Here is a 27,529-nt window from a genome sequence, read left to right as displayed (position 1 = left end):
AAATTGAAAAATCAAAAAATCGAAGTCTAAAATTGGACAAATTGAAAATTCTGAAAGTTGGGAAATCGAAAAATTGGAAACCGCACAATTGCAAATCAGACAATTGAAAAATCGAAAAAATGAAAAATTTCACACTGAAAAACCGAAAAATTTCAAGAATAAATTGGAAAAACGGAAATAACGAGAAAATGAAAAATCCGGAAAAAGTCGAAAAATCGAGAAATCGCAAAATTGAAAATGCGAGAAACTGGGAAATTGGAAAATCAAAAAATCGAAGTCTAAAAATGGACAAATTGAAAATTCTGAAAGTTGAGAAATCGAAAAATTGGAAACCGCACAATTGCAAATCGGACAATTGAAAAATCGAAAAAATGAAAAATTTCACATTGAAAAACCGAAAAATTTCAAGAATAAATTGGAAAAACGGAAATAACGAGAAAATGAAAAATCCGGAAAAAGTCGAAAAATCGAAAAATTGAAAATCCGAGAAACTGGGAAATTGGAAAATCAAAAAATCAAAGTCTAAAAATGGACAAATTGAAAATTCTGAAAGTCGAGAAATCGAAAAATTGGAAACCGCACAATTGCAAATCGGACAATTGAAAAATCGAAAAAATGAAAAATTTCACATTGAAAAACCGAAAATTTTCAAGAATAAAAGAACAAAAAACCAAAAGTAAAAATTGAAGAAATGAAAAATTGCAATAAACTAAAAAACGAAAAATTAGAAAGTGAAAACTCATGAAACTGCAAGTTGAAAAATTTAAACTTCAAAAAGTTGGAAAATTGAAAAACTCAAAAATTTTAAAATAAAACTCGAAGAGTTGAATATCGTAAAATTGAAGTAACAAAAAAAACTGAAAAATTGTAAAAATAAAAAAATTAGTGATTTTGGTGTTTTGACGATCTTGATGTTTTGAATATTTTGGTGTTCTGAGGATTTGAAGATATTGTTATTTTGAGGATTTAACGATTTTGATGTTTTGTGGATTTGGTGATTTTGGTGTTTTGAGGATTTAGCGATTTTTGTGTTTTGACGATTTGGTGTTTCCAGGATTTGGAGATTTTGATGTTTTGAGGATTTGAGTGTTTTGGTGTTTTGCGGATTTGATGGTTTTGGTATTTTGAGGATTTGGGGATTTTGGTGTGGTGAGGATTTCGGGATTATTTTTTTTTTATTTTTATTTTATTTAATGGTATTTTGATTGAGGATTTTAATGTTTTGTAAAATTGAAAAAGTGAAAAATTTTGAAATAATCATACCTATGAGATATATATTTAAAATGAAAACTAGAAACACTACAAATCAAAAATTGAAAAAACGAAAAATTGAAAAATCGAGAAACTGAAAAATCTAACAGTCAAAAATTCGAAAAATTGAAGAATTGCACATCAAAAAAAAAAATTGGTCTAAAGAGTTTAGACAGTACTTCCCTCGCTGTCGGAAACGTGACGACTGCATGCCTATTAATTTTTTTTTTCGCAGTGGATTTCAAAGAATTCGGTTTTGTAGTTCCTGAGTAAATCAATAAAATAAATTTACGCATTCATTAATTTTTTTGAGTCACCCTGTATATGCAAATTAAAAAAAAAATCAATGGAGTGATAAATCACAAGTACAGACTCATCATATTTTGTACAGTTTAGATAGGATTTATTCGGCAAACTTTGGAGCTGACGTCATCAATTTTTTGCAGGGGATAAGCAAATGTATTTTGACTAAACATTTATTATGCTCTTTATAACCTTAAAACATCTGCAAGATTTCAAAGCATTCGGTTTTGCAGTTCATGATTAAAAAAAAGATAAATTTACGTATTCATTAATTTTTTTGAGTCACCCTGTATATGCAAATCCAAAAAATATGAATGGAGTGATAAATTACAAGTACAGACTCATCATATTTTGTACAGTTTAGATAGGATTTATTCGGCAAACTTTTGAGCTGACGTCATCAATTTTTTGGAGGAGGTAAGCAAATGTATTTTGACTAAACATTTATTATGCTCTTTATAACCTTAAAACATCTGCAAGATTTCAAAGCATTCGGTTTTGTAGTTTCTGAGTAAATCAGTAAAATAAATTTGCGCATTCATTAATTTTTTTGAGTCACCCTGTATATGCAAATCCAAAAAAATGAATGGAGTGATAGATCACAAGTACAGACTGATCATATTTTGTACATTTTAGATATGATTTATTCCACAAACTTTTCAGCTGACGTCATCAAGTTTTTGGAGGGGATAAGCAAATATTTTTTGACTAAAGATTTATGATGCTCTTTATAGCCTTAAAACATCTGCAAGATTTCAAAGCATTCTGGTTAGCAGATTAAAAATTAAATTTCAAAATGTTGTTTTATAATTTTGATTTTTTTTCCAAAAATCTGGACGTTTCGGGTGAAAAGTCGATTCGGAGTTGTAAACTACATGTGTAGGACTATGTTATTTTATACAATTTAAAACCCATTTACTGTGTACAATTTTGAAGTGACGTCATCGCATTAGTGGTGGGGATGATTAGACAAATTTTGGTTAGCGTTTTACCATCTACATGATATTCTTAATATAAGCACAAAATTTCACAACAATCGGTCGAGTACTTTCGGAGATTATCTGTCTAATAAAAGTCCGGGACGGCAGACGGACAGACGGACAGACAGACGGAAATGGGAGACCTATTTCTTCGTCTTCTAGGGGTCATGAAAGATCGAGAAAACGTAAAAGTAGAGAGTCGGCCGACGGACTCGATTACAATACTTCCTTTGCTTACGCTCGGGAAGTAAAAATCATAATGATAACAGAAAAATTAGAAAATCAGAACATTAAAAAACCGAAAAATTGAAAAAATAAAGAAAACAAAAAATTGCAAATTGAAGAAATCAAAAATTGAAAACTGGTGAAACTCGAATCTACAAATAAAAACATTCAAAATTCAAATAGCCTTCGATCAATTCTTTAAATAATAATAATTTGGCATCTCAGGGACGCTGATAATTAATTTTAATAACACCTGAACGTGCTCGCTGTGCTTGCATTTGGACTGTTCTTTGTAATAATTTGGTTTCCTGGGAGTGTTGACAAATGAAATACAAGCGAATTTATTTCGGTTTTATTTTAAGAAATTATTCCAGATACGTCCATGATGATAAATTATTTAATAATTGCAATAAAATACGTTTAGGAGTCCCAAAAACCTCTGTTAACATTTTGGAAGTTCATTTTATTTTCAATAACACCTGAATGTGCTCGCTGCGCTCACATTTTAAACATTCGTATGGCTTTGTGGTTTTTGAAAGATTGTAAATTTTATAATTTATAATTGAACCGAACTTGTTTTGAAGTTCTGTCTGGATAATTTTGGACACTTGGGGGCGACTGTAATACCCCGTCGTGACTTCACCGTTTATTAAAAATAAATCAATAAAACAAACAGGTACAAATATAAAACAGATCCTAATCCTCCGCCGCGATGGCCTCCGGAATCGTGTGCACGATCACCTTCCTCGCCGCGTCATACACGAAGTTGTTATTTTCAAATATCCTACTCATGTAGAAGGGCTTCAGGTCGTAGATGTCCAACTGCTTCGCCTACAAACACACTTTTCATAAACCACCCCTTCAACTCTAACCTTTCCTTACCTTATCCTTCAGGTCCTTCTCGTCGATTTCGATGACTAAAGAGTGCGATTCGTCCGTTCCCCGCAAAAACGCCAACTGGTCTTGCGATAACTGTCGCAAAATATAAAACAACAACTCGCTGTTGTCCTTTTTGAACAGCAAGTACTTCTGGAACACCTATTAACAAACGTCTGAAACCGCTCATTGTACCACGTTTCGAACATACTTGTCGCATCGTCTTCATCACGCTGTATTTCTGCGTCTCCACGAAACTCTCCAACATCATCCTAATGGCCATGTTGACGTCATCGGTTTGGACGTACTCACGCAGGTGCATCCGAGCGTGCGCTTCCGCCATGCGGATGATGCTCTCGATGTGGCGAACCGTGATTGGTAGACTCCCGGTGGCCTGTTCTTACACGTTACTCCACCTCCTCACTCTAAACTCATACTCACCAGAGACTCCTGTCGCAGTTGGCTGTAAATATTGGCGATTTTGTCTTGATCCATGTTTTGGAGTTTCGGGTGGACGTTTTCTCGGGCGTACACTAGATACTTGCGTAGCATCTCTTGAGGGATGGACAAATCGTCCGGCTCCTCCAGGACTTGAGATGTGTCGGCTTTGTTCGCCGGGTGGTGGCGGATGTGGGAGTTCACCACGAATCTAGACGAAGTCGTTCCGTATTGACGTCACTCACTCTAATCTTACTTACCGCGCCAAATGCTGGTCCTGGATGGGGTCGATTTCGTCCCTGACTACGCACATGACGTCGAACCGGGACAAGATGGGGTCCGACAGGTTGACGTTCTCGGCGAAGGTCATGCTGGCGTCGTAGCGGCCTCCGATGGGATTGGCCGCAGCTATTACTGAGCAGCGCGCCTGCAAGCTCGTCACGATTCCAGCTTTGGAGATGGAGATGGATTGTTGCTCCATGGCTTCGTGGATGGACGTACGGTCTTGGTCGTTCATCTGGAATTTACCATGACTCGGGTCCGTCAATTTAGCAATACCATAATTTACATTGGTAAATATTATTTCGGTAGTTTATGAATCCGTGTTGTTTTTTGGGTAACTTGCTCCTCCCCTCCCCCGACCCTTTATTATTTGACTACATTTAAATAAATAAATAAATAAGTAAATAGTTTTTTGTACTCAATAGGGCGCATCTAATTTAGGGGGATTTAGGGACTCAGGTATTTTGAGAATTTGAGGATTTTTAGGGATTTTGGTGTTTTGAAAAATTAAAAAACGAAAATTAAAAACATTAATAGGGGGAAACTGAACAATCGGACGGTTGAGAAACTGAAAATTACCAAATCTTTAACTAACAAATGTAACAACTCAAACATTTATAAATCTTAACATTGATAAATCAAAATTTGGAATATCGGAAAATTGTAACAAGAGAAATCGAAAAATAGAAAATGGGAAAATCAAAAAATTGAAAAATTAAAAATAGAAAATTAAAAACTTTAAAATCCAGAAATCGAAGAATCCGATGACTGTGAAACTGAAAATTACAACATCTTAAATAGAAAAATGTAAAAAGTGAAAAGTCAAAAATTGTAAAATCGAAAAATTGAAAACCGCGAAATTAAAAAATCAAAAAGAATTTGGGAAATTTTGGTTTGAGGATTTGGGGATTTTTGGGGTTTTAAGAATTTTTAGGGATTTTGGTGTTGAGAATTTTGGAATTTTGTTGTTTTGAGGAATTAGGGATTTTAGTGTTTAAGGATTTAGGGATTTTGGTGCTTTGAGAATTTGGTGATTTTAGTGTTACGAAAATTTCGGGATTTTTACGGATTTTGGTGTTTTGAGGGATTCTAGGGATTTTGATGATTTAGTTAGTAACTTTGGCGTTTTGAGGATTTGGCGATTTTGATGTTTTGAGTATTTGAGTATTTTGGCATTTTGAGGATTTGGTGATTTGTCTTTTAAGAATTTAGAGATTTTAGTGTTTCGAGAATTTGGGGAATTTGAAGATTTGAGTATTTTGGTGTTTTGAGGATTTTGACGTCTTGAGAAAAATTAAAGGGTCGGATAACTCAGAAATCGAAAAATTAAGAAATCGAGAAATTAAACAATTTTGAAATTGTAACAAGAGAAATCGAAAAATAAAAACTTTAAAATCCAGAAATCGAAGAATCCGATGACTGCGAAACTGAAAATTACCAAATCTTAAGGGTGGCGTCTGGTTCGATTTCGCCCAATACTAAATACATTGAAAACATCGTCGTAGTTTTCGGAATTGCATTTTTAAAATACTGAAATTTCCAACCAAGTCAGAATCTAAGTAAACCTGCATTTTGCTACCGCACCACAGCTAGTTTAATGCCGATTTCTCGTTTCAATAGATTTTGACTTTTCGCGAGTTATTTACCTCAGTCGTGGATTTTTTAATATTATAAATGGTATCAAAAGAAAGCTGACACTTTTCCCCAGGGGACCTCCTATTTCAGAATACAAAAAACTTCAGCACTTCGTCAAAAAATGCATCAATGTGCCGGTTAAAATGTGATGTAAAAGTTGTTCAACTTTATATTTTTTTTTTTGTAAAAACTGCATACTAGATATGAATATAAATATGGAGGTCCCCTGGACTGAAGTTTGTTAATTCGAAATATAATTTTTTTAAAGCGTTATATCTCATATTTTTAAAATGCAACTCCGGAAACTGCGACGATGTTTTCAATGTATTTAGTATAGGGCTAAACCGAACCAGACGCCAGCCTTAAATTGAAAAATATAGAAATTGAGACATGGAGAAAGTGAAAAGTCAAAAATTGTAAAATTGAAGATTTGACTATTTTGGAATTTTTATTTTTTGAGGATTTGGAAATTTTGGTGTTGAGAATTTGATAATTTTGTTGTTTTGACCATTTTGGTGTTTTGAGGAACTAGGGGTTTCGGCGTTTTGAGGATTTGGGGATTTTAATGTTTTGAGGATTTGGTGATTTTGGTGTTTTGGGGGTTTTGAGGATTTTGGTGTTTTGAGAATTTAGTAATGTTCGTGTTTTGCGGATTTGGAGACTTTATTGTTTTCAGTGTTTGTGTTTTGAAGATTTGGATGTTTGGAGGATTTTGGGGTTTCGGTGTTTTGACGATTTGGATGTTTGGAAGTTTTTTGGTGTTTGGAGGAGTTCGGTGTTGAGGATTTGGGAATTTTAATGTTTAGAGGATTTAGGGATTTTGGTGTTTTGAGGATTTGGGGATTTTGGTGTTTTGAAAAATTAAAAAACGAAAATTAAAAACATTAATATGGGGAAACTAAATAATCGGATGGATGAGAAACTGAAAATCACCAAATCTTTAATTAACAAATGTAGCAACTCAAACATGGCGAAAGTCGAATGTCAAAAATTGTAAATTCAAAACTTGAAAAATTTAAACATTGAAAAATCAAAATTTGGAATGTCGAAAAATTGAGAAAACTAAAAATTGTAACGTGGAAACCAGGAAAAATCGAGAATCAAAAAATAGGGAAATCGAAAAATTGAAAACCGCGAAATTTAAAAATCAAAAAGAATTAGGGGATTTTGGTGTTTTGAGAATTTTTGGGATTTTTGTACTTTGAGAATTTGGGGGGGTTTCGGTGTTTTGAAGATTTGGGGATTTTGGTGTTTTTAGGATTTTGTTATTTTGAGGATTTAGTAATGTTCGTGTTTTGCGAATTTGGAGACTAATGTTTTCAGTGTTTGTGTTTTGAAGATTTGGATGTTTGGAGGATTTTGGGGTTTCGGTGTTTTGAGGATTTGGATGTTTGGAAGTTTTTTGGTGTTTGGAGGAGTTCGGTGTCGAGGATTTGGGAATTTTAATGTTTAGAGGATTTAGGGATTTTGGTGTTTTGAGGATTTGGGGATTTCTAGGGATTTTGGTGTTTTGAAAAATTAAAAAACGAAAATTAAAAACATTAATATGGGGAAACTAAATAATCGGATGGATGAGAAACTGAAAATCACCAAATCTTTAATTAACAAATGTAGCAACTCAAACATGGCGAAAGTCGAATGTTAAAAATTGTAAATTCAAAAATTGAAAAATTTAAACATTGAAAAATCAAAATTTGGAATATCGGAAAATTGAGAAAACTAAAAATTGTAACGTAGAAACCACGAAAAACTCGAGAATCAAAAAATGGGGAAATCGAAAAATTGAAAACCGCGAAATTTAAAAATCAAAAAGAATTAGGGGATTTTGGTGTTTTGAGAACCTTTGGGATTTTGGTATTTTGAGAATTTGGGGGTTTCGGTGTTTTGAAGATTTGGGGATTTTGGTGTTTTTAAGATTTCGTTATTTTGAGGATTTTGGTGATTTGAGGATTTAGTAATGCTCGTGTTTTGCGGATTTGGGGACTTTGATGTTTGCAGTGTTTGTGATTTGAAGATTTGGATGTTTGGAGGATTTTGGGGTTTCGGTGTTTTGAGGATTTGAGGATTTTGGTGTGTTTTGAAAATTTGGGGATTTTTAGGGATTTTGGTGTTATGAGAATCTGGAGATTTTCAGTAATTTGTGTTTTGAGGATATGAAAACTTTGCTGTTTTGAGGATTTGAAGACTTTGGTGGTTTGAGGATTTGGGGATTTTTAGGGATTTTGGAGGATGTGAGAAATTTGATGTTTTGAGAAAAATTGAAAGATCGGATGACTGAGAAATCGAAAAATAAAAAATGGGAAAATCAAAAAATTGAAAAATTAAAAATCGAAAATAAAAAACTTTAAAATCCAGAAATTGAAGAAACCGATGACTGCGAAACTGAAAATTACCAAATTTTACATTAAAAAATGTAGAAATTGAGACATGTAGAAAGTGAAAAGTTAAAAATTATAAAATCGAAAAATTGAAAACCGTGAAATTAAAAAATCACAAAGAATTTGATAATTTTGGTGTTTTGATGATTTAAGGATTTTGGTATTGTAAGGATTTTGGGGTTTTATTAAGAATTTTTAGGGATTTTGGTGTTGAGAATCTGGGAATTTTGTTGTTATGAGGATTTAGTGATTTTGGTTTTTTGAGGATTTAAAGATTTTGGTGTTTTGGGGATGTGAGGAAATTAGTTTTTTGAGGCTTTGAGCGTTTTGGTGTTGAGGATTTGGGAATTTTGGTGTTTTGAGGAATTAGAGATTTCTATGGATTTTGATGATTTAGTAACTTTGGGAGTTTTGAGGATTTGTGATTTTGGTGTCTTGAGGATTTAGGAATTTTAGAGTTTTAAGGATTTATAGATTTGTGTTTCGAGACTTTGGAGATTTTGAAGATTTGAGGATTTTGACGTTTTGAGAACAATTGATGGATCGGATAATTGAGATTTCGGAAAATTACGAAGTCGGGAAATGAAACAATTTAGAAATTGTAACATGGAGAAATATGGGAAAATCAAAAAATTGAAAAATTAAAACTCGAAAATTAAAAACTTTAAAATCGATAAATTGAAGAATCTGATTGCTGAGAAACTTAAAATTACCAAATCTTAAATTGAAAAATGTAGAAAGTGAAGTCAAAAGTGTAAAATCGAAAAATTGTATACCATGAAATTAAAAAATCAAAAAGAATTTGGGAAATTTTAGAGATGTTGATGTTTTGAGGTTTTGAGGATTTGGAGATTTTGGTGTTTTGAGTATTTGGGAATTTTAGTCTTGTGAGGATTTGGAAATTTTGGCGTTTTATGGATTTTTAGGGATTTTTGTTGTTTTGATGTTTTAAGGATTTCGGGATTTAGGTATTTTGAGGATGAGAGGATTTTGGTATTTTGAGGATTTGGTGATTTTGAGGATTTTGCGATATTGATGTTTTGAGGATTTGAGTATTTTGGTGTTTTGAGGATTTGTTGATTTTGGTATTTTGAGGATTTATTGATTTTAGTGTTATGAGAATTTGGGGATTTTGGGGCTTTGAAGATTTTAGTATTTTGGTGTTTTGAGGATTTTGACGTTTTGAGAAAAATTGTAGGATCGGATGACTAAGAAATCGAAAAATTACGAAATCGGGAAATTAAATAATTTAGAAATTGTAACGTGAAGAAATCGAAAAATAAAAAAATGAGAAAATCAAAAAATTGAAAAAAAAAAATAATAGAAAATTAAAAACTTTAAAATCCAGAAATTGAGACATGGAGAAAGTGAAAAGTCAAAAATTGTAAAATCGAAAAATTGAAAACCGCGAAATTAAAAAATCAAAAAGAATTTGGGAAAATTTAGAGATTCTACTGTTTTGAGGATTTCGGGGGTTTTCGTGTTTTGATGTTTATTTTGTATTTTGAGGATTTTGCGATTTTGATGTTTTGAGTATTTTGGTGTTTTGAGGATTTGGTATTTTGAGGATTTATTGATTCTAGTGTTTTCAGAATTTGGGGATTTTGGGGTTTTGAAGATTTTGACGTTTTAAGAAAAATTGTAGGATCGGATGACTAAGAAATCCAAAAATTACGAAATCGGGAAAATAAACAATTTAGAAATTGTAACGTGGAGAAATCGAAAAATAAAAAAATGGGAAAATCAAAAAATAGAAAATTAAAAACTTTAAAATCCAGAAATTGAAGAATCCGATGACTGAGAACTGAAAATTACAAAATTTTAAATTGAAAAATGTATAAATTGAGACATGGGGAAAGTGAAAAGTCAAAAATTGTAAAATCGAAAAATTGAAAACCGCGAAATTAAAAAATCACAAAGAATTTGAGAATTTTGGTGTTTTGATGATTTAAGGATTTTGGTATTGTAAGGATTTTGGGATTTTCTGGGGTTTTATTAAGAATTTTTAGGGATTTCTAGAAATTGAAGAATCCGATGACTGCGAAACTGAAAATTACCAAATCCTAAATTCAAAAATGTAGAAATTGAGACATGGAGAAAGTGAAAAGTCAAAAATTGTAAAATTGAAGTTTTGACTATTTTGGAATTTTTATTTTTTGAGGATTTGGAAAATTTGGTGTTTTGAGGATTTCAGGATTTTGGTATTGTAAGAATTTGGGGATTTTTGGGGTTTTAAGAATTTTTAGGGATTTTGGTGTTGAGTATTTGGGAATTTTGTTGTTTTGAGGAATTACGGATTTTAGTGTTTTAAGGGTTTAGGGATTTTGGGGTTTTAAGGATTGAGGGATTTTGGTGTTTTGAGGATTTCGGTGCTTTGAGAATTTGGTGATTTTGAAGATTTTGAGTATTTTGGTGTTTTGAGGATTTTGACGTCTTGAGAAAAATTAAAGGATCGGATAACTGAGAAATCGAAAAATTAAGAAAACGAGAAATTAAACAATTTTGAAATTGTAACAAGAGAAATCGAAAACTAAAAACTTTAAAATCCAGAAATTGAGGAATCCGATGACTGCGAAACTGAAAATTACCAAATCTTAAATTGAAAAATGTAGAAATTGAGACATGGAGAATGTGAAAAGTCAAAAATTGTAAAATTGAAGATTTGACTATTTTGGAATTTTTATTTTTTGAGGATTTGGGGATTTTGTTGTTTTGAGATTTTGGGAATTTTTGTGTTGAGAATTTAATAATTTTGTTGTTTTGACGATTTTGGTGTTTTGAGGAACTAGGGATTTTGGTGTTTTAAGGAATTAGTGATTTAAGTGTTTTGAAGTTTTGGCGACTTTGGTGTTTTGGAGATTTAGGGATTTTTAAGGATTTTGGTGTTTTGGAGATTCGGTGATTTTGGGTTTTGAAGATTTGAGTATTTTGGTGTTTTGAGAAAAATTGAAAGATCGGTTGACTGAGAAATCGAAAAATTACGAAATCGAAAAATAAAAAAATGGGAAAATCGAAAAATTAAAAATCGAAAATTTAAAACTTTAAAATCAAGAAATTGAAGAATCCCATGACTGAGAAACTGAAAATGACCAAACCTTAAATTGAAAAATGTAGAAATTGAGACATGGAAAAAGTGAAAAGTTAAAATTGTAAAATCGAAAAATTGAAAACAGCGAAATTAAAAAACCAAAAAGAATTTAGGAAATTTTGGTTTGAGGATTTGACTATTTTGGAGTTTTGATGTTTTGCTGATTTGGGAATTTTGTTGTTTTGAGAAATTAAAGATTTCTGTGGATTTTGATGATTTTGATGTTTTGAGGATTTGAGTATTTTGGCATTTTGAGAATTTTGGGGTTTTGAGGATTTGGTGATTTTTGTATTTTGAGGATTTATTGATTTTAGTGTTTTGAGAATTTGGGGATTTTGACGTTTTGAGAAAAATTGTAAGATCGTATGACTAAGAAATCGAAAAATTACGAAATCGGGAAATTAAACAATTTAGAAATTGTAATGTGGAGAAATCGAAAAAAAAAAAAAATGGGAAAATCGAAAAATTGAAGAATCCGGTGACTGAGAATTGAAAATGACCAAATCTTTAATTAACAAATGTAGCAACTCAAACTTGGCGAAAGTGAAATGACAAAAATTGTAAATTCAAAAATTAAAAAATTTAAACATTGAAAAATCAAAATTTGCAATATCGGAAAATTGAGAAAACTAAAAATTGTAACGTGGAAAGCAGGAAAAACTCGAGAATCAAAAAATGGGGAAATCGAAAAATTGAAAACCGCGAAATTTAAAAATCAAAAAGAATTAGGGGATTTTGGTGTTTTGAGAATTTTTGAATTTTGGTGTTTTTAGGATTTTGTTATTTTGAGGATTTTGGTGTTTTGAGGATTTAGTAATGCTCGTGTTTTGCGGATTTGGGGACTTTTGGGGTTTCGGTGTTTTGAGGATTTGAGGATTTTTGTGTGTTGCAAATTTGGGGATTTTTAGGGATTTTGGTGTTTTGAGAATCTGGAGATTTTCAGTGATTTGTGCTTTGAGGATTTAGGGATTTTTAAGGATTTTGGTGTTTTGAGGATTTGAAGACTTTGCTGTTTTGGGGATTTGAAGACTTTGGTGGTTTGAGGATTTGGGGATATTTTGGGATTTTGGAGGATGTGAGAAATTTGATGTTTTGAGAAAAATTGAAAGATCGATGACTAAATCGAAAAATTACTAAATCGAAAAATTGAACAATTTAGAGAACATGGAGAAATCGAAAAATAAAAAAATGGGAAAATCAAAAAATTGAAAAATTAAAAATCGAAAATTAAAAACTTTAAAATCCAGAAATTAAAGAATCCGATGACTGCGAAACTGAAAATTACCAAATCTTAAATTGAAAAATGTAGAAATTGAGACATGTAGAAAGTGAAAACCGCGAAATTAAAAAATCAAAAAAAAATTGAGAATTTTGGTGTTTTGAGGATTTAAGGATTTTGGGATTTTTGGGGTTTTAAGAATTTTTAGGGATTTTGGTGTTTTAAGGATTTAGGGATTTTGGTTTTTTGATGATTTAAGGATTTTGGTTTTTTGATGATTTAAGGATTTTGGTGTTTTGAGGATTTTGGTGCTTTGAGAATCTGGTGATTTTGGTGTTTTGGGGATGTGAGTAAGTTAGTATTTTGAGGATTTGAGCATTTTGGAGTTTTGAGGATTTGGTGATTTTGGTGTCTTGAAGATTTAGGGATTTTAGTGTTTTAAGGATTTATAGATTTGTGTTTCGAGAATTTGGGGATTTTGAAGATTTGAAGATTTTGACGTTTTGAGAAAAATTGATGGATCGGATAATTAAGATTTCGGAAAATTACGAAGTCGGGAAATGAAACAATTTAGAAACTGTAACACGGAGAAATATGGGAAAATCAAAAAACTGAAAAATTAAAACTCGAAAATTAAAAACTTTAAAATCGATACATTGAAGAATCTGATGGCTGAGAAACTTACCAAATTACCAAATCTTAAATTGAAAAATGTAGAAAGTGAAGTCAAAAGTGTAAAATCGAAAAATTGAAAACCGTGAAATTAAAAAATCAAAAAGAATTTGGGAAATTTTAGAGATGTTGATGTTTTGAGGTTTTGAGGATTTGGAGATTTTGGTGTTTTGAGTATTTGGGGATTTTAGTCTTGTGAGGATTTGGAAATTTTGTCCTTTTATGGATTTTTAGGGATTTTGTTGTTTTGATGTTTTAAGGATTTCGGGATTTAGGTGTTTCGAGGATGAGAGGATTTTGGTATTTTGAGGATTTGGTGATTTTGAGGATTTTGCGATTTTGATGTTTTGAGGATTTGTTGATTTTGGTATTTTGAGAATTTATTGATTTTAGTGTTATGAGAATTTGGGGATTTTGGGGTTTTGAAGATTTTAGTATTTTGGTGTTTTGAGGATTTTGACGTTTTGAGAAAAATTGTAGGATCGGATGACTAAAAAATCGAAAAATTAGAAAATCGGGAAATTAAACAATTTAGAAATTGTAACGTGGAGAAATCGAAAAATAAAAAAATGGGAATACAAAAAAATTGAAAAATAAAAAATACAAAATTAAAAACTTTAAAATCCAGAAATTGAAGAATCCGATGACTGAGAACTGAAAATTACAAAATCTTAAATTGAAAAATGTAGAAAATGAGACGTGGAGAAAATGAAAAGTCAAAAATTGTAAGATCGAAAAATTGAAAACCGCGAAATTGAAAAATCAAAAAAAAATTGGGAAATTTTAGAGATTCTGCTGTTTTGAGGATTTGGGGGTTTTGGTGTTTTGATGTTTTATGGATTTCAGCATTTTCGTATTTTGAGGATTTGGTGATTTTGGTATTTTGAGGATTTATTGATTCCAGTGTTTTGAGAATTTGGGGATTTTGGGGTTTTGAAGATTTTGACGTTTTAAGAAAAATTGTAGGATCGGATGACTAAGAAATCGAAAAATTAAACAATTTAGAAATTGTAACGTGGAGAAATCGAAAAATAAAAAAAATGGGAAAATCAAAAAATTGAAAAATATAAAATTAAAAACTTTAAAATCCAGAAATTGAGACATGGAGAAAGTGAAAAGTCAAAAATTGTAAAATCGAAAAATTGAAAACGGCGAAATTGAAAAATCAAAAAGAATTTGGGAAAATTTAGAGATTCTGCTGTTTTGAGGATTTGGGGGTTTTGGTGTTTTGAGGATTTGGGGATTTTTAAGGATTTTGGTGTTTTGAAGGCTTTGGTGGTTTGAGGATTTGGGGATTTTTAGGGATTTTGGAGGATGTGACAAATTTGAAAGATCGGATGACTGAGAAATCGAAAAATTACGAAATCGGAAAATTGAACAATTTAGACATTGTAACATGGAGAAATCAAAAAATTGAAAAATTAAAAATCGAAAATTAAAAACTTTAAAATCCAGAAATTGAAGAATCCGATGACAGAACTGAAAATTACAAAATCTTAAACAGAAAAATGTAGAAAGTAAAAAGTCAAAAATTGTAAAATCGAAAAATTGAAAACCGCGAAACTAAAAAATGAAAAAGAATTTGGGACATTTTTGTTTGAGGTTTTGGGGATTTTGGTGTTTTGAGGATTTCAGGATTTTGGTATTGTAAGGATTTGGGGATTTTTGGGGTTTTAAGAATTTTTAGTGATTTTGGGGTTTTATGGATTTAGGGATTTTGGTGCTTTGAGGATTTTGGTGTTTTGAGGATTTGAGCATTTTGGTGTTTTGAGGAATTAGGGATTTCTAGGAATTTTGATGATTTAGTAACTTTGGCGTTTTGAGGATTTGGCGATTTTGATGTTTTGAGGATTTGAGTATTTTGGTATTTTGAGGATTTGGTGATTTTAGTGTTTTAAGAATTTAGAGATTTTAGTGTTTCGAGAATTTGGGGATTTTGAAGATTTGAGTATTTTGGTCTTTTGAGCATTTTGACGTCTTGAGAAAAATTAAAGGATCGGTTAACTGAGAAATCGAAAAATAAAAACTTTAAAATCCAAAAATTGAAGAATCCGATGACTGCGAAAATGAAAATTACCAAATCTTAAATTGAAAAACGTAGAAATTGAGACATGGAGAAAGTGAAGTCAAAAATTGTAAGATTGAAGATTTGACTATTTTGGAATTTTTGTGTTGAGAATTTAATCATTTTGTTGTTTTGACGATTTTGGTATTTTGAGGAACTAGGGATTTTGGTGTTTTAAAAAATTAGGGATTTTGGTGTTTTAAGGAATTAGAGATTTAAGTGTTTTGAAGATTTAGGGGTTTCGGCGTTTTGAGGATTTGGGTATTTTGATGTTTTGAGGATTTGGTGATTTTGGTGTTTTGAGGTTTTGAATATTTGGGGATTTTGGTGTTGAGAATTTGATAATTTTGTTGTTTTGACGATTTTGGTGTTTTGAGGAACTAGGGATTTTGGTGTTTTAAGGAATTAGCGATTTAAGTGTTTTGAGGATTTAGGGGTTTCGGCGTTTTGAGGATTTGGGTATTTTTAAGGATTTTGGTGTTTTGAGGATTTGAAGACTTTGGTGGTTTGAGGATTTGGGGATTTTTAGGGATTTTGGAGGATGTGAGAAATTTGAAAGATCGGATGACTGAGAAATCGAAAAATTACGAAATAGGATAATAAAAAAAATGGGAAAATCAAAAAATTGAAAAATTAAAAATAGAAAATTAAAAACTTTCAAATCCAGAAATTGAAGAATCCGATGACTGCAAAACTGAAAATTACCAAATCTTAAATTGAAAAATGTAGAAATTGAAACATGGAGAAAGTGAAAAACCAAAAATTGTAAAATCGAAAATTGAAAAATAGAAACATCGAAAAATCAAAATTTGGGATGTCGGAAAATTCAAAAAACTAAAAACTGTAACATGGAAACAACGAAAAACTCAAGAATTAAAATCTGGAAAATTCAAAAATTGAAAAGCCCAATATTTTTGGTCCAAACGTCGAAAAATTAAAAAACGAAAAAATGAAAAATCGGATGACTAAAAAACTGAAAAGTTACAAAAATGTAAAAATGAAACATCGCACACTTGAAGAATCGGAAACAATTAATCTGCTGATTTTTACCATTAAAAAAAAGTGGGGCTTGTGGATCTTACCTTGTCGAACTCGTCGATCAAGCACACCCCTTGGTCCGCCAAAACCAGAGCCCCCGCCTCCAGCGTCCACTCTCTATTAGCTGGGTTCCGCCTCACGTACGCCGTCAACCCCACAGCGCTGGCCCCTTGACCCGTAGCGAAAACCGCCCTCGGTGCGATCTTCTCCACGAACTTAAGAAACTGGCTCTTAGCCGTTCCGGGGTCACCACAAATCAGCACGTTGATGTCTCCACGAACCTTGTGCTTCTGACCTGGATTTTTAGCTTCGCCCCCAAACAGAGCGAGCGCTAGCGCTCGCTTAATGTAATCATGACCGAAAATCGAAGGCGCTATCGACGCGATGATCCTCTCCGAAATCCTGTGGTCTTTACTCATCTTGATGATGGCGTTGATGTCGTCATCCGTCAACGACTGCACAATCTGCTTACTATCCTTCACCACCATGTGGTTGGCGAAGATCACCGTCGAGAACACCGGGAACCCGTTGTCGATATTAAGCGAGCCGTCGTAGTTGTTGGAGTAGATTCCAGTGACGTCGACTTCGTCTCCAGGTTTGCACAAGTCACACAAGTCGGCGAGGAGGATGCAGTCTTTGGAACGGGGGACGCGGCCTGCCGGGATGTGACCCGGTGACTCTTGAAGGGTGATTTTTTGGTAGTTCCGGTAGATGGTTTGTTCCATGTTGATCATGAAAGGCCCGGTGCTCTGACACTCGGGACAAGCCCCTGGTTTCACTTCGCTGTGCTGCGACTGGACGAAAGGCCCCAGGACAAAGCCGCACTTGTTGCAGTCGAATTTCACGACGGAGAGCTGGGGGAGGACGCCGGTGGTGGCGGTCACGACGCCCACCGTGCGCACCAGCTGGTTGACGTGAAGCTTTCTAAAACGCAATGATTAGAAACGAATCCCACCGACTGCGCCACTTTCGAAACTCACCTGAAAGTTCTCAGTTCTTCAATCAAAGGCAAGTCGGAAATTCGTACGTGAATCTCGTTGGTGACGCGTTCGTAACTCGGGTATTTCGACAGCACGATTTCCTTGGCCACCTCGTCAAAAATCTCCAACATCTGGAACGGCGCCTCCGGGAGAAAATACGCCAAAACGTGCTCCTTGTTCGCCAAATAGGGAAACTCAACAGTGAAACTTGACTACAATGAAACCATTCAAACTACAACTCTATATTTTTTTTAATCTCGTTACTTTGTTGCTCTCGCACATCTTCCTAATTTTCTCCTGGTAGACGTACTGCCCCCGACTATTAATGTACGTTCTCAAGAAATTCTTAAACCTGTTGGCAATCTCAGTCCGGGGTCCAATCATGCAAACCCACTCCTTGACCGTGTGTCCTTTGGTGTCTTCGAGGTTCTCGATCGATTCGATCATTTCGGCTTCGTCGGTTTCGCCGGCGGCTGCCTTCTCCGCCATTCTCCTCTTCCGGCGAGGATCCTCTTCGTCGTCGCTTTCTTCGTAGAACAACTCGCGGTCGTCACGTCGAATAATTCCACGTTCTCGATCTCTGCGTCTGAGTTCTTCTTCGGCGGCCATCCGCTCGCCGACGGACATCGCTTCGTAGTCATCGTCGTCGATGTTGCCGGTTTCGTAGCGGTCGAGGTGGGGCATGGGGCGGTAGTCACTAGAGACAAAAATTAGTTTTTGATTTCGTAACAACTAGAGTACGAAAAAATAGGTCCCCTATTTCCGTCTATCCGTCTGTCTGTCGTCTGTCGATTTTTATTAGACAGATAATAGGACTGACTGTTGCCAAATTTTGTATGTCTATAAGTGATATCTCTAATTTACATACAAAATTTGACAACGAATTAAAGTGGTGAATATTATTCAAACTTATAAAATAACGTATTCCACTTGTTACGAATCGGTGTTAAGTTTTTACCTTTGGCATCCAGATTTTTGGAAAAACAAAGTTGTGACAATTCTTCGATATTTCAGTTTTTGGATTTTTAGTTTTTTTTGATACAATTTTTGAATTTTTTTTGTTCTTCGATTCTTCGAATTTTCAATTTTTGGCGCTCCTAGTTAGGTTTTCGATTTCTCGATCATTAGATTTTTCGACTTTTCATTCATCGATTTTTTTAATTTCCCCACTTCTCGATTTTTCAGTTTTTCAATTCTTCAGTTTTTTGATGTTTCAATTTTTCGATTTTCTGATGTTTGGATTTCTCGATTTTTCAATTCTGATTTTAAAAATTTTTGATTTTTCGAATTTTCAATTTTTCGGTTTCTCATTTTTAAATTTTTGTTTTGAGATTACATTGTTCAATTTACTGATTTTTCAATTTGTTTTATTTTTTCGATTTTGAGCTATATTAATTTCGCGATTTTTCAATTTTTAGACTTCCCACCAATTCATAGATTTTTTTGATTTGCCCATTTCTCGATTTCTCGATTTTTCAATTCCCCAATTTCCCGATATTTAAGTTTTGCTACTTTTCGATTTTTTGATTTCAATTCATCGACTTTTAAAATTTCCGATTTCTCGACTCTTCGGTGTTCAATTAATTTCTCCATTTCTCGATTTTTCAATTCCTTAATTTTTCGATGTTCCAATTTTTCCATATTTCGATTTCTCAGATTTGGTTTTTCAACTTTCAGGTTTTTAAATTTTCGATTTTTCGACTTCTGAATTTCCCTATTTTTCAATGTTTCAGTTTCAGGATTGTGCAAATTTTCGATTTCTCGATTTATCAACTTCGATATTTCAGTTTCGGGGTTTTTCAACACTTCGATTTTTAAAAGCTTGGATTTTTTTTATTAATATTTTTCGTTTTTATAAATTTTAGATTTTTTAGTCCTTCGATTTTTCTATTTGTCAATTTTTCCGATTTTTAAATACCAGATTTTTCAATGTTTTAATTTTTCAAATCTTTGATTTTTCAATTTTTCGGTTTCTAATTTTTTAATTTTTCAGTGTTTCGACGATTCCATTCAATTTGATGATTTTTCAGTTTTTCTATTTTCCGATTTTTTTAATTTCTCGATTTCTCGACTTTGGATGTTTGATTTCTCGATTTTTTAGTTTCTCAATTTTCCAATATTTGAGTTTTTCCTTTTTAGAATTTTTTGATTTTTAAAAATTTCAATTTTCCAAATTTTGGCGTTTTTGGATTTTCAATTTCTCGATTTTTCCGTTCTTCAATTTTTCGATGTTCCAATTTTCCATTTTTCGATTTCTCAGATTTGATTTTTCAACTTTCGAGTTTTTAAATTTTCGCTTTTTCGACTTCTGAATTTCCCTATTTTTCAATGTTTCAGTTTCGGGATTTTGCAAATTTTCGATTTCTCGATTTATCAATTTCGATATTTCAGTTTCGGGGTTTTTCAACATTTCGATTTTTCAAAGTTTGGATTTTTTTATTCAAAATTTTTCGTTTTTATAAATTTTAGATTTTTTAGTCCTTCGATTTTTCTATTTGTCAATTTTTCCGATTTTTAAATACCAGATTCTTCAATTTTTTAATTTTTAAAATCTTTGATTTTTCGATTTTTCAATTTTTCGGTTTCTAATTTTTAAATTTTTCAGTGTTTCCATCAATTTGACGATTTTTCGATTTTTCTATTTTCCGATTATTTTAATTTCTCGACTTCTCGATTTTTTAGTTTCTCAATTTTCCAATATTTGAGTTTTTCCTTTTTAGAATTTTTTGATTCCTCAATTTTTTGATTTTTAAAAATTTCAATTTTCTAAATTTTAGCGTTTTTGGATTTTCAATTTTTCGATTTTTCCATTCTTCAATTTTTCGATGTTCCAATTTTTCCATTTTTCGATTCCTCAGATTTGATTTTTCAACTGTCCGAGTTTTTAAATTTTCGATTTTTCGACTTCTGAATTTCCCTATTTTTTACTGATTTTTCGATTTCTTTTAATTTTTCGATTTTGAGTTATATTAATTTCTCGATTTTTCAATTTTTAGACTTCCCAATTCATAGATTTTTTTTATTTGCCCATTTCTCGATTTCTTGATTCTTCAATTTTTCAAATTTTGGTGTTTCTAGGTTTTCGATTTCTCCATTTTTAGACATTTCAATTCATCGATTTTCCGATTTCTCGACTCTTCGGTGTTCAATTAATTTCTCGATTTCTCGATTTTTCAATTCCTTAATTTTTCGATGTTCAAATTTTTCCATTTTTCGACTTCTGAATTTATCAATTTCGATATTTCAGTTTTGGGGTTTTTCAACACTTCGATTTTTAAAAGTTTGGATTTTTTTATTTAAAATTTTTCGTTTTTATAAATTTTAGATTTTTTAGTCCTTCGATTTTTCTATTTGTCAATTTTTCCGAGTTTTAAATACGATTTTTGAATTATTTAATTTTTAAAATCTTTGATTTTTCGATTTTTCTATTTTCCGATTTTTTTAATTTCTCGATTTCTCGACTTTGGATGTTTGATTTCCAGATTTTTTAGTTTCTCAATTTTCCAATATTTGAGTTTTTCCTTTTTAGAATTTTTTGATTCCTGAATGTTTTGATTTTGGAAAATTTCAATTTTCCAAATTTTGACGTTTTTGGATTTTCAATTTCTCGATTTTTCCTTTCTTCAATTTTTCGATGTTCCAATTTTTCCATTTTTCGATTCCTCAGATTTGATTTTTCAACTTTCGAGTTTTTAAATTTTCGATTTTTGAATTTTCATTTTTCAATGTTTCAGTTTCGGGATTTTTAAATTTTCGATTTCTCGATTTATCAAGTTTACGATATTTCAGTTTCGCGATTTTCAACATTTCGATTTTTAAAATTTTGGATTTTTTGATTTTAAAATTTTCGATTTCTAGATTTTTTAGCCCTTCGATTTTTCCATTTGTCAATTTTTCAGATTATTAAATTTTAGATTTGTCAATTTTTTGATGTGTCGAACTGTTTGATTTTTCGACTTCACTCAGTTTCAAACTTTTCAATTTTTTAATTTAAAAAATTTTTGGTTTTTCAAATTTTCAACTTTTCGGTTTCTAATTTTTTTAATTTTTCAGTGTTTCGTTTCGTCCATTCAATATGATAATTTTTCGATTTTAAGACTTTACAATTCATCGACTATTTGATTTTTCCATCTCTCGATTTGTCGATTTCTATACTTTTCGATTTTAAAATTCTTCTATATTATGTTCCAATTTTCAAATTTTTCGACGTTTTGATTTTCCAATTTTTCAATGTTTCAGTTTTAGGATTTTCCAAGTTTTCGATTTATCGATTAATCAGTTTATCGATATTTCAGTTTTGGAATTTTTCAATATGTCAATTTTTAAAATTTCGGATTTTTCGATTTCTGGATTCTAGAACGGAAACATCGATTTTTCTATTTGTTAATTTTTCCAATTTTTAAATTTTCAGTGTTTCGATTATTCCATCCAATTTCCTGATTTATCGATTATTTGATTTTTAAACTTTACAATTTATCGAATTTTTGATTTTCCCATTTCTCGATTTCTGTACTTTTCGATTTTTCAATCTTCAAATTTTGATGTTGCAAGTTTTCAATTTTTCGATATTTCAGTTTTGGAACTGTTCAATATTTTGATTTTTTAAATTTTAGATTTTTCGATTTCCAGATTTTTCCGTTCCTCAATTTTTCTGATTTTTAAATTTTAGATTTTTCAATTTGTTGATGTGTCGATCTTTTTGATTTTTCGACTTTTCGGTTTCAAATTTAAAATTTTTCAGTGTTTCGATTATTCATTCAATTTCCTCATTTTTCGATGTTCCTCTTTTCCGCTTTTTGGATGTTCGAACTTTTCAGTTCCTCAGTTTTATTTTCCGATATTTGAGTTTTGCTTTTTTTTAAATTTTCGACTTTCCAAATTTTGGAGTTTCTAGGTTATCGATTTCTCGATTTTTAGACATCATATATCAATTTTTTGATTTTCCCATTTCTCGATTTCTCTACTACTACTCGATTTTTCAATTCTGCAATTTTTCGATGATCTAATTTTCAATTTCTCACGTTTAATTTTTCAACTTTTCAAAATTTTCGATTTTTCGACTTCTCCATTTCCCAATTTTTCAGTTTTGGGATTTTTCAAATTTTCGATTTATCGATTTATCAATTTTTCGATAGGTACTTCAGTTTTGGGATTTTTCGATTATTTGAATTTTAGATTTATTTATTTATTTAAAATTTTAGATTTTTAGACTTTTCAATTCATCGATTTTTTGATTTTCCCATTTCTCGATTTCTCGACTTTTTGATGTTCAATTCCAGACTTCTTGACGTTCCAATTTTTCAATTTCTCAGGTTTGATTTTAAATTTTTCGGTTGTTCGATTTCTCAATTTTTTAATGTATCAGTTTTGGGATTTTTCAATACTTCGATTTTAAATTTAGCGATGTTTTAATTTTTTAATTTCAGATTTTTCGATTTCTAGATTTTTCAGTTCTATTTTTCTATTTGTCGCGTCCCGTAGAATTTGTGCCCCCTTGGTGCGGGGGCTGAGTGAGTGTTATTTACTTGATACAGGTTACCAGAAAACAAAAATTGCAAAAAAATTGTATACTTTTTCAAACAAGCGAAACTTCTTCGGAGCGAAGGGAGTTTCGTCGAAATACCCTTCAACTAATTTTTAATTTGTAACAATTGAATAAGCTTACTTTTCCATGTTATCACCGAACAACTCCTCCCCTTCTCCTTCCTCCTCAATGGGGGCGTCATCGTCGTCTCCGAAAAGAGCCCCTTCATCTTCGAACGGTTCCAAGTCTTGCGGGGGCGACGAAATGTTAGACTGGGGGGTGGGTTGGGGGCCATCGTCCGACTAAAAATCCAATTTTGGAAATTTATCCACCCTCACAAAAGTTACACTTACTCTCTGCGACATTGTTGTGTGGGGTTGTACTCTGACCTTGAAAGTAGTTCAGTCGTTTCAAAACGGCAACAAACGTGTTGTTTTCGGATTTGTGGGGGCTCAAACAACGAACAAACTTGCAAATAAATTGGCGCCAAATCGCCAGATTTAACCTCACATTTCTGGTTAGTTTTAGTTAGGTAATGATTACCAACTGACACCAGTTTTTGCACATAAGGGGTTATAAAATAAACGTGGCGTGTTATTATAATACAAAAAAAATCAATAAGGTCAAATTTTCACGTAAATTTTCGCTTTTGTTATGTTTTCGTTTTTTATTTAAAGTTTCGGTGTAAACCGTCAGCACCAAAATCCCCTAGACCTTTCAACATTCAACAACAACTTACAACCTAACCCAACTTCTGTGTTATTGTTTATTTCGTTAAAAATGGAGCCCACTGACGACTCCTTGTACGTGTACCTAGAATTCAACGACAAAATCCCCTCAAGCATCTTCGCCAACAAGATGTTCCTCCGAGTCGCCAATTTGCACAAACCTGAACCCGTCGTCCAAATCAACGATTTACTTTTCAAAGGTTAGTACCAAAATCACCTAAACCCGTTTAAAACCAATCTGCATAGGCTCCTACGACGAGTGCGTCGGCACCAACATCTTCTTCGAAGAAGTAGACAACCCCAAAGTCACTAACAACATCTTTGACAAAACCCGGCGAATCCACCTTAAACCCACCACAGCCCAAACCAAAGTCATCAAACTCAAACAGGTGAAGCTCCCCAGAGAAAACACGAGCGATACGAGCCTCAAAGAATCCGTCGTTTTAAACTTGGACCAAGATTACAATATAATCCTCGAACGACTGCAGCAGGGGGTGCTAAACTTGGAGGATCTCGCTCACAAAGACACGGAATACACCCCCGATGAACGAGAGCAGGCCCCGTTTGACGAAACCCCGCAAACACTGTCAGAGTCCGAGAGAGAAATCGAAACTTTGTTAGAAAACGTTGAACCTAAACCACAGACGTCGCCCCTTGATATCAAATATGAGAAACTAAAGCGGCTGGCCCGCAGGCCTGTACGTAGAATGAAGTCGCCGGAGAGGGTGCAGGAGTGTGAGCCCCAATTTCGCAACGCGTTTGAGTATCATAATCTAGAACGTCAGGTTTGTCAAAGCAGCGACTATTTTCGGTCGGTGTCGTGTCCAATTGTCGAGAAATCGTTCGTTGGTGGAGTGGATATTGACAGGTGCATTCTCCAGGGGTTGCTTCCGGCGGCTGCCGATGTTAACTACGTGTTAACTAAAGATGAACAAAAGAAAATTTTGAATGTGGATAATTTCGAGAATTTGTCTATTCCAGCACGGTATTTGGTTTTGAAGGAGTGTGTTTCACAGATTGAAGACTTGATTGAGAGTACGTCGGGCGAAGAATTGAAGGAGTGTGACGAAAACGGGAGGACCATTGTGGATATTTGTGCGACGTTTAGGAGACTGGTGAGGGCGCTGGAGGTCACTATGGGTGGAGAGGAGGGCGATGGGGACGGTGGAGGCGGCGCGAAAACCCGCATTGATGACGTAGAATACGTCAAATATAAATATCAAGGGGACGATTTTGTGGACGATATGTTCGGCAGCGACGAGTGGACGACGGACGAAGAAACCAATAAAGACAAAAGTGGTAGCGTTGTGGAGTCTGATGAAGGCGAAGACAGAAACGAGGACGAAAAAATGGAAATTCAAAGTGGCGAGGAGTCAGGAGACAGTTTAAATGATGATTCAGATAGATCAACAGATTCGTCATAATGTATTATTTAATAATTAATATACTTAATAATTCTAGTATTCTTCTGATACGTCTGGAAATGGTCGCATGTTGGGTGTCGTCAACTTGGCTTTTCTTAAGTATGGTACGGTTAAAAGCTGCTTAGCCGATTTTCGAACAAAAGGGTCATAAACTAACATCATCTACAACACCAATATTAATATATTTCAATTTTTAAATCATAGTCAAACCTTCATAAATTCTTCCTCTTCAGCGTCGTTAAAACTAACATGCAATTTTAAATCGCTCGGTTTCCACTGAGGAAACGAAACCTCGTACTGCGGTAACGTCCCCACCCCAGGCCACATCTCTTCATTCGGGGTCCCCAAAATTTTAAAAATTTTGAAGATTTGGTCGATCTCTGAGTCCCCAGGGAAAAGCGCGCGCTTGATCAACTAAAATTATTCGATTATGGCAAAATGATCCTTACGTAAAACGCACTAAGTACCATTTCGGCCATAACGCAACCCAAGCTCCATATATCCACTCCGTTCGTGTACAATTTTGACCCTAAAAGCAGCTCAGGCGCTCGGTACCACATGGTCACAACTTCATGGGTGTACGACTTCGTGGGGACCGAAAAACACCGAGATAGACCGAAGTCGGCGATTTTGATGTGACCCTCTTTGTCCACGAGGAGGTTCTGCGGTTTTATGTCGCGGTGGAGGATTCGGTGGGTGTGCAAGTAGGCCAGGCCTTCGCACAACTGTTTTAAGTAACTCTGGAAAAAAATTTTTGATCATCGTCTTCAAAAAATTGATGACGTCACTTGATAATAGATGGAAAAAACAATGCGATAACATCATTAGTATTAGATTGTACATATCAAAATGACCACATTACCTCCAGTACCAATATTAGACATGTAAGAGGGGTTTTTTAATAAAATAGTTGCACTTACATGAATTTTTTACTACTTAAATTGAGACAGGGCAAATTCTCAGTGAAACAGCCTGTATATAAAATGTAGTCACGGGTTTTTTTGTCAGATTCGTCAATAAAAATGGCAAATGCTTTTTTCAGACTAATAAGAGCGCACAATTACCTTCAGTGCAAAACCTACCCTAATTAACTCTTTATGCATTGGTTTCATGGTCCCATCTAGATACCTCTTCAAATCCAAATCTAAATACTCAAAAACCAAATATAGCTTGTCGGAGGTGTACATCACATCTTGTAGCTCGATGATCGCCGAGTGGCGCAGCCCCTTCAGAATGGAAATTTCGCGTATCGCGGTCGAAGGAACCCCTTCGGTCTGGTCATCCTTGCTAAATCTACAACCAACAAAGCCCGTTATCTCGCGCTCCTTCTTAAGCCCCGCTCCCCCATTTTAGTATACTTACGGATTAGTACATGTGATGATTGCTAGCTGAAGTATAAGCTGAATCATGTGGTGCTACGACCACCTCAACGTAAGCACCTCAAGATTCAGCTCAAAATTCTGCTAAATTAGTAGAGTTAGAAGCGCCCATCCCTAATGAAACAGCTCGAAGCACGAAACAGCGAAAAGTGGCAAAATATCAACGAAAATTCTCTACTACTTACTTTTCGAGTTTAATCCTTTTAAGGGCCACACTTTTCCCAGTCACTTTGTTCTTGGCTTTGTAGACGATGCCGTAGGTGCCTTCACCAGCCGTCCCCAGCTTGATGAATTTGTCCAGAGTGTTCATTTTTCGTTTTTTTTCGTCGTCTTGAACACACGGAGCCTCGGAAGGTATTTAGCGGGAAATTCACGTTGGGCATTTTGGAAGCCATTAGTGTTTATCATGGAGTGCGCATGCGCGAATTTGCGAAATTCGATAATTAGGTTGGTAATGTAATCAATAATAACCTTGGAGGGAAATTGGAGAAAAATCGCTTTTCTTGGCGTTTTCGTGCGGAATTTTCACCAGCGACCATCTTGTTTTTGCGTTTTTGACAAAAAGGGTGAATTTCGCTGCCAACTTGCACGGAGCGAGATCCGATTTGTTGTTGCTAGGTTGGTACGCGTCGCTACAAAAATTACAATTAAATTAAATTTTACAAAAGAAGACTAGTTTTCAAACAAAAACGAGCGACAAATTGTTAAATAAACCCAAACTTGGTGCACAAACGGTCGCCTCAAGTACCGATATTTAAATAAATCATAAAAACAAACAAACAAAAGAACTGTCAGCTTTCTAGATTCAATAATTACGACCAAATTAGTCGGAAAAAATGTTGCAGTGTTGAAAAAATGGCCTCCTTGTCCCGATCAGGAAACCCCAACATTTCACATTCCTTTACACGAATTTAATTCAAATCGCCCCGCACCCCACTCAAGCCAACATTTCCCATCCGCCAAGCAACAAATTAGCCCGATTTGGAGCAATCCCGTTTTTATTCTCCATGGTTTTTGTCGCACGTCGCCCCACCGATTGACAGC

General features: G+C 33.5%; 3 protein-coding genes across 3 annotated transcripts; 1 reads left to right on the top strand and 2 right to left on the bottom strand.

The window, feature by feature from the left end:
• Nucleotides 1-3,097: 3,097 nt before the first annotated feature.
• Nucleotides 3,098-23,458, bottom strand: LOC135125417 (DNA replication licensing factor Mcm2). Its single transcript, XM_064050987.1, has 10 exons — nt 23,308-23,458; nt 23,096-23,256; nt 17,695-18,127; nt 17,431-17,642; nt 16,495-17,374; nt 4,334-4,590; nt 4,077-4,284; nt 3,847-4,029; nt 3,642-3,797; nt 3,098-3,590 (listed from the first exon to the last, which is right to left on the bottom strand). Exons 1-10 carry the CDS (start codon nt 23,317-23,319, stop codon nt 3,456-3,458), a joined length of 2,637 nt encoding a protein of 878 aa, XP_063907057.1. The 5' UTR covers nt 23,320-23,458; the 3' UTR covers nt 3,098-3,455.
• A 131-nt stretch (nt 23,459-23,589) lies between these two features.
• LOC135125420 (uncharacterized) lies at nt 23,590-25,143 on the top strand. The gene is made up of 2 exons (XM_064051035.1): nt 23,590-23,882; nt 23,929-25,143. The coding sequence occupies exons 1-2, from the start codon at nt 23,735-23,737 to the stop codon at nt 25,104-25,106; spliced, it is 1,326 nt and encodes a 441-aa protein (XP_063907105.1). The 5' UTR covers nt 23,590-23,734; the 3' UTR covers nt 25,107-25,143.
• On the bottom strand, nt 25,097-27,481 carry LOC135125421 (cyclin-dependent kinase 2-like). The gene is made up of 5 exons (XM_064051036.1): nt 26,671-27,481; nt 26,189-26,399; nt 25,574-25,846; nt 25,317-25,520; nt 25,097-25,268 (listed from the first exon to the last, which is right to left on the bottom strand). Exons 1-5 carry the CDS (start codon nt 26,793-26,795, stop codon nt 25,140-25,142), a joined length of 942 nt encoding a protein of 313 aa, XP_063907106.1. The 5' UTR covers nt 26,796-27,481; the 3' UTR covers nt 25,097-25,139.
• Between the last annotated feature and the right edge of the window lie 48 nt (nt 27,482-27,529).

Source organism: Zophobas morio, unplaced genomic scaffold, assembly GCF_036711695.1.
Source record: "Zophobas morio isolate AGI-343-1 ecotype UQ-CSIRO unplaced genomic scaffold, CSIRO_AGI_Zmor_V1 ptg000008l, whole genome shotgun sequence".
Taxonomy (NCBI): Eukaryota; Metazoa; Arthropoda; class Insecta; order Coleoptera; family Tenebrionidae; genus Zophobas; species Zophobas morio.
This window is presented reverse-complemented; position numbering and strand designations above follow the sequence as displayed.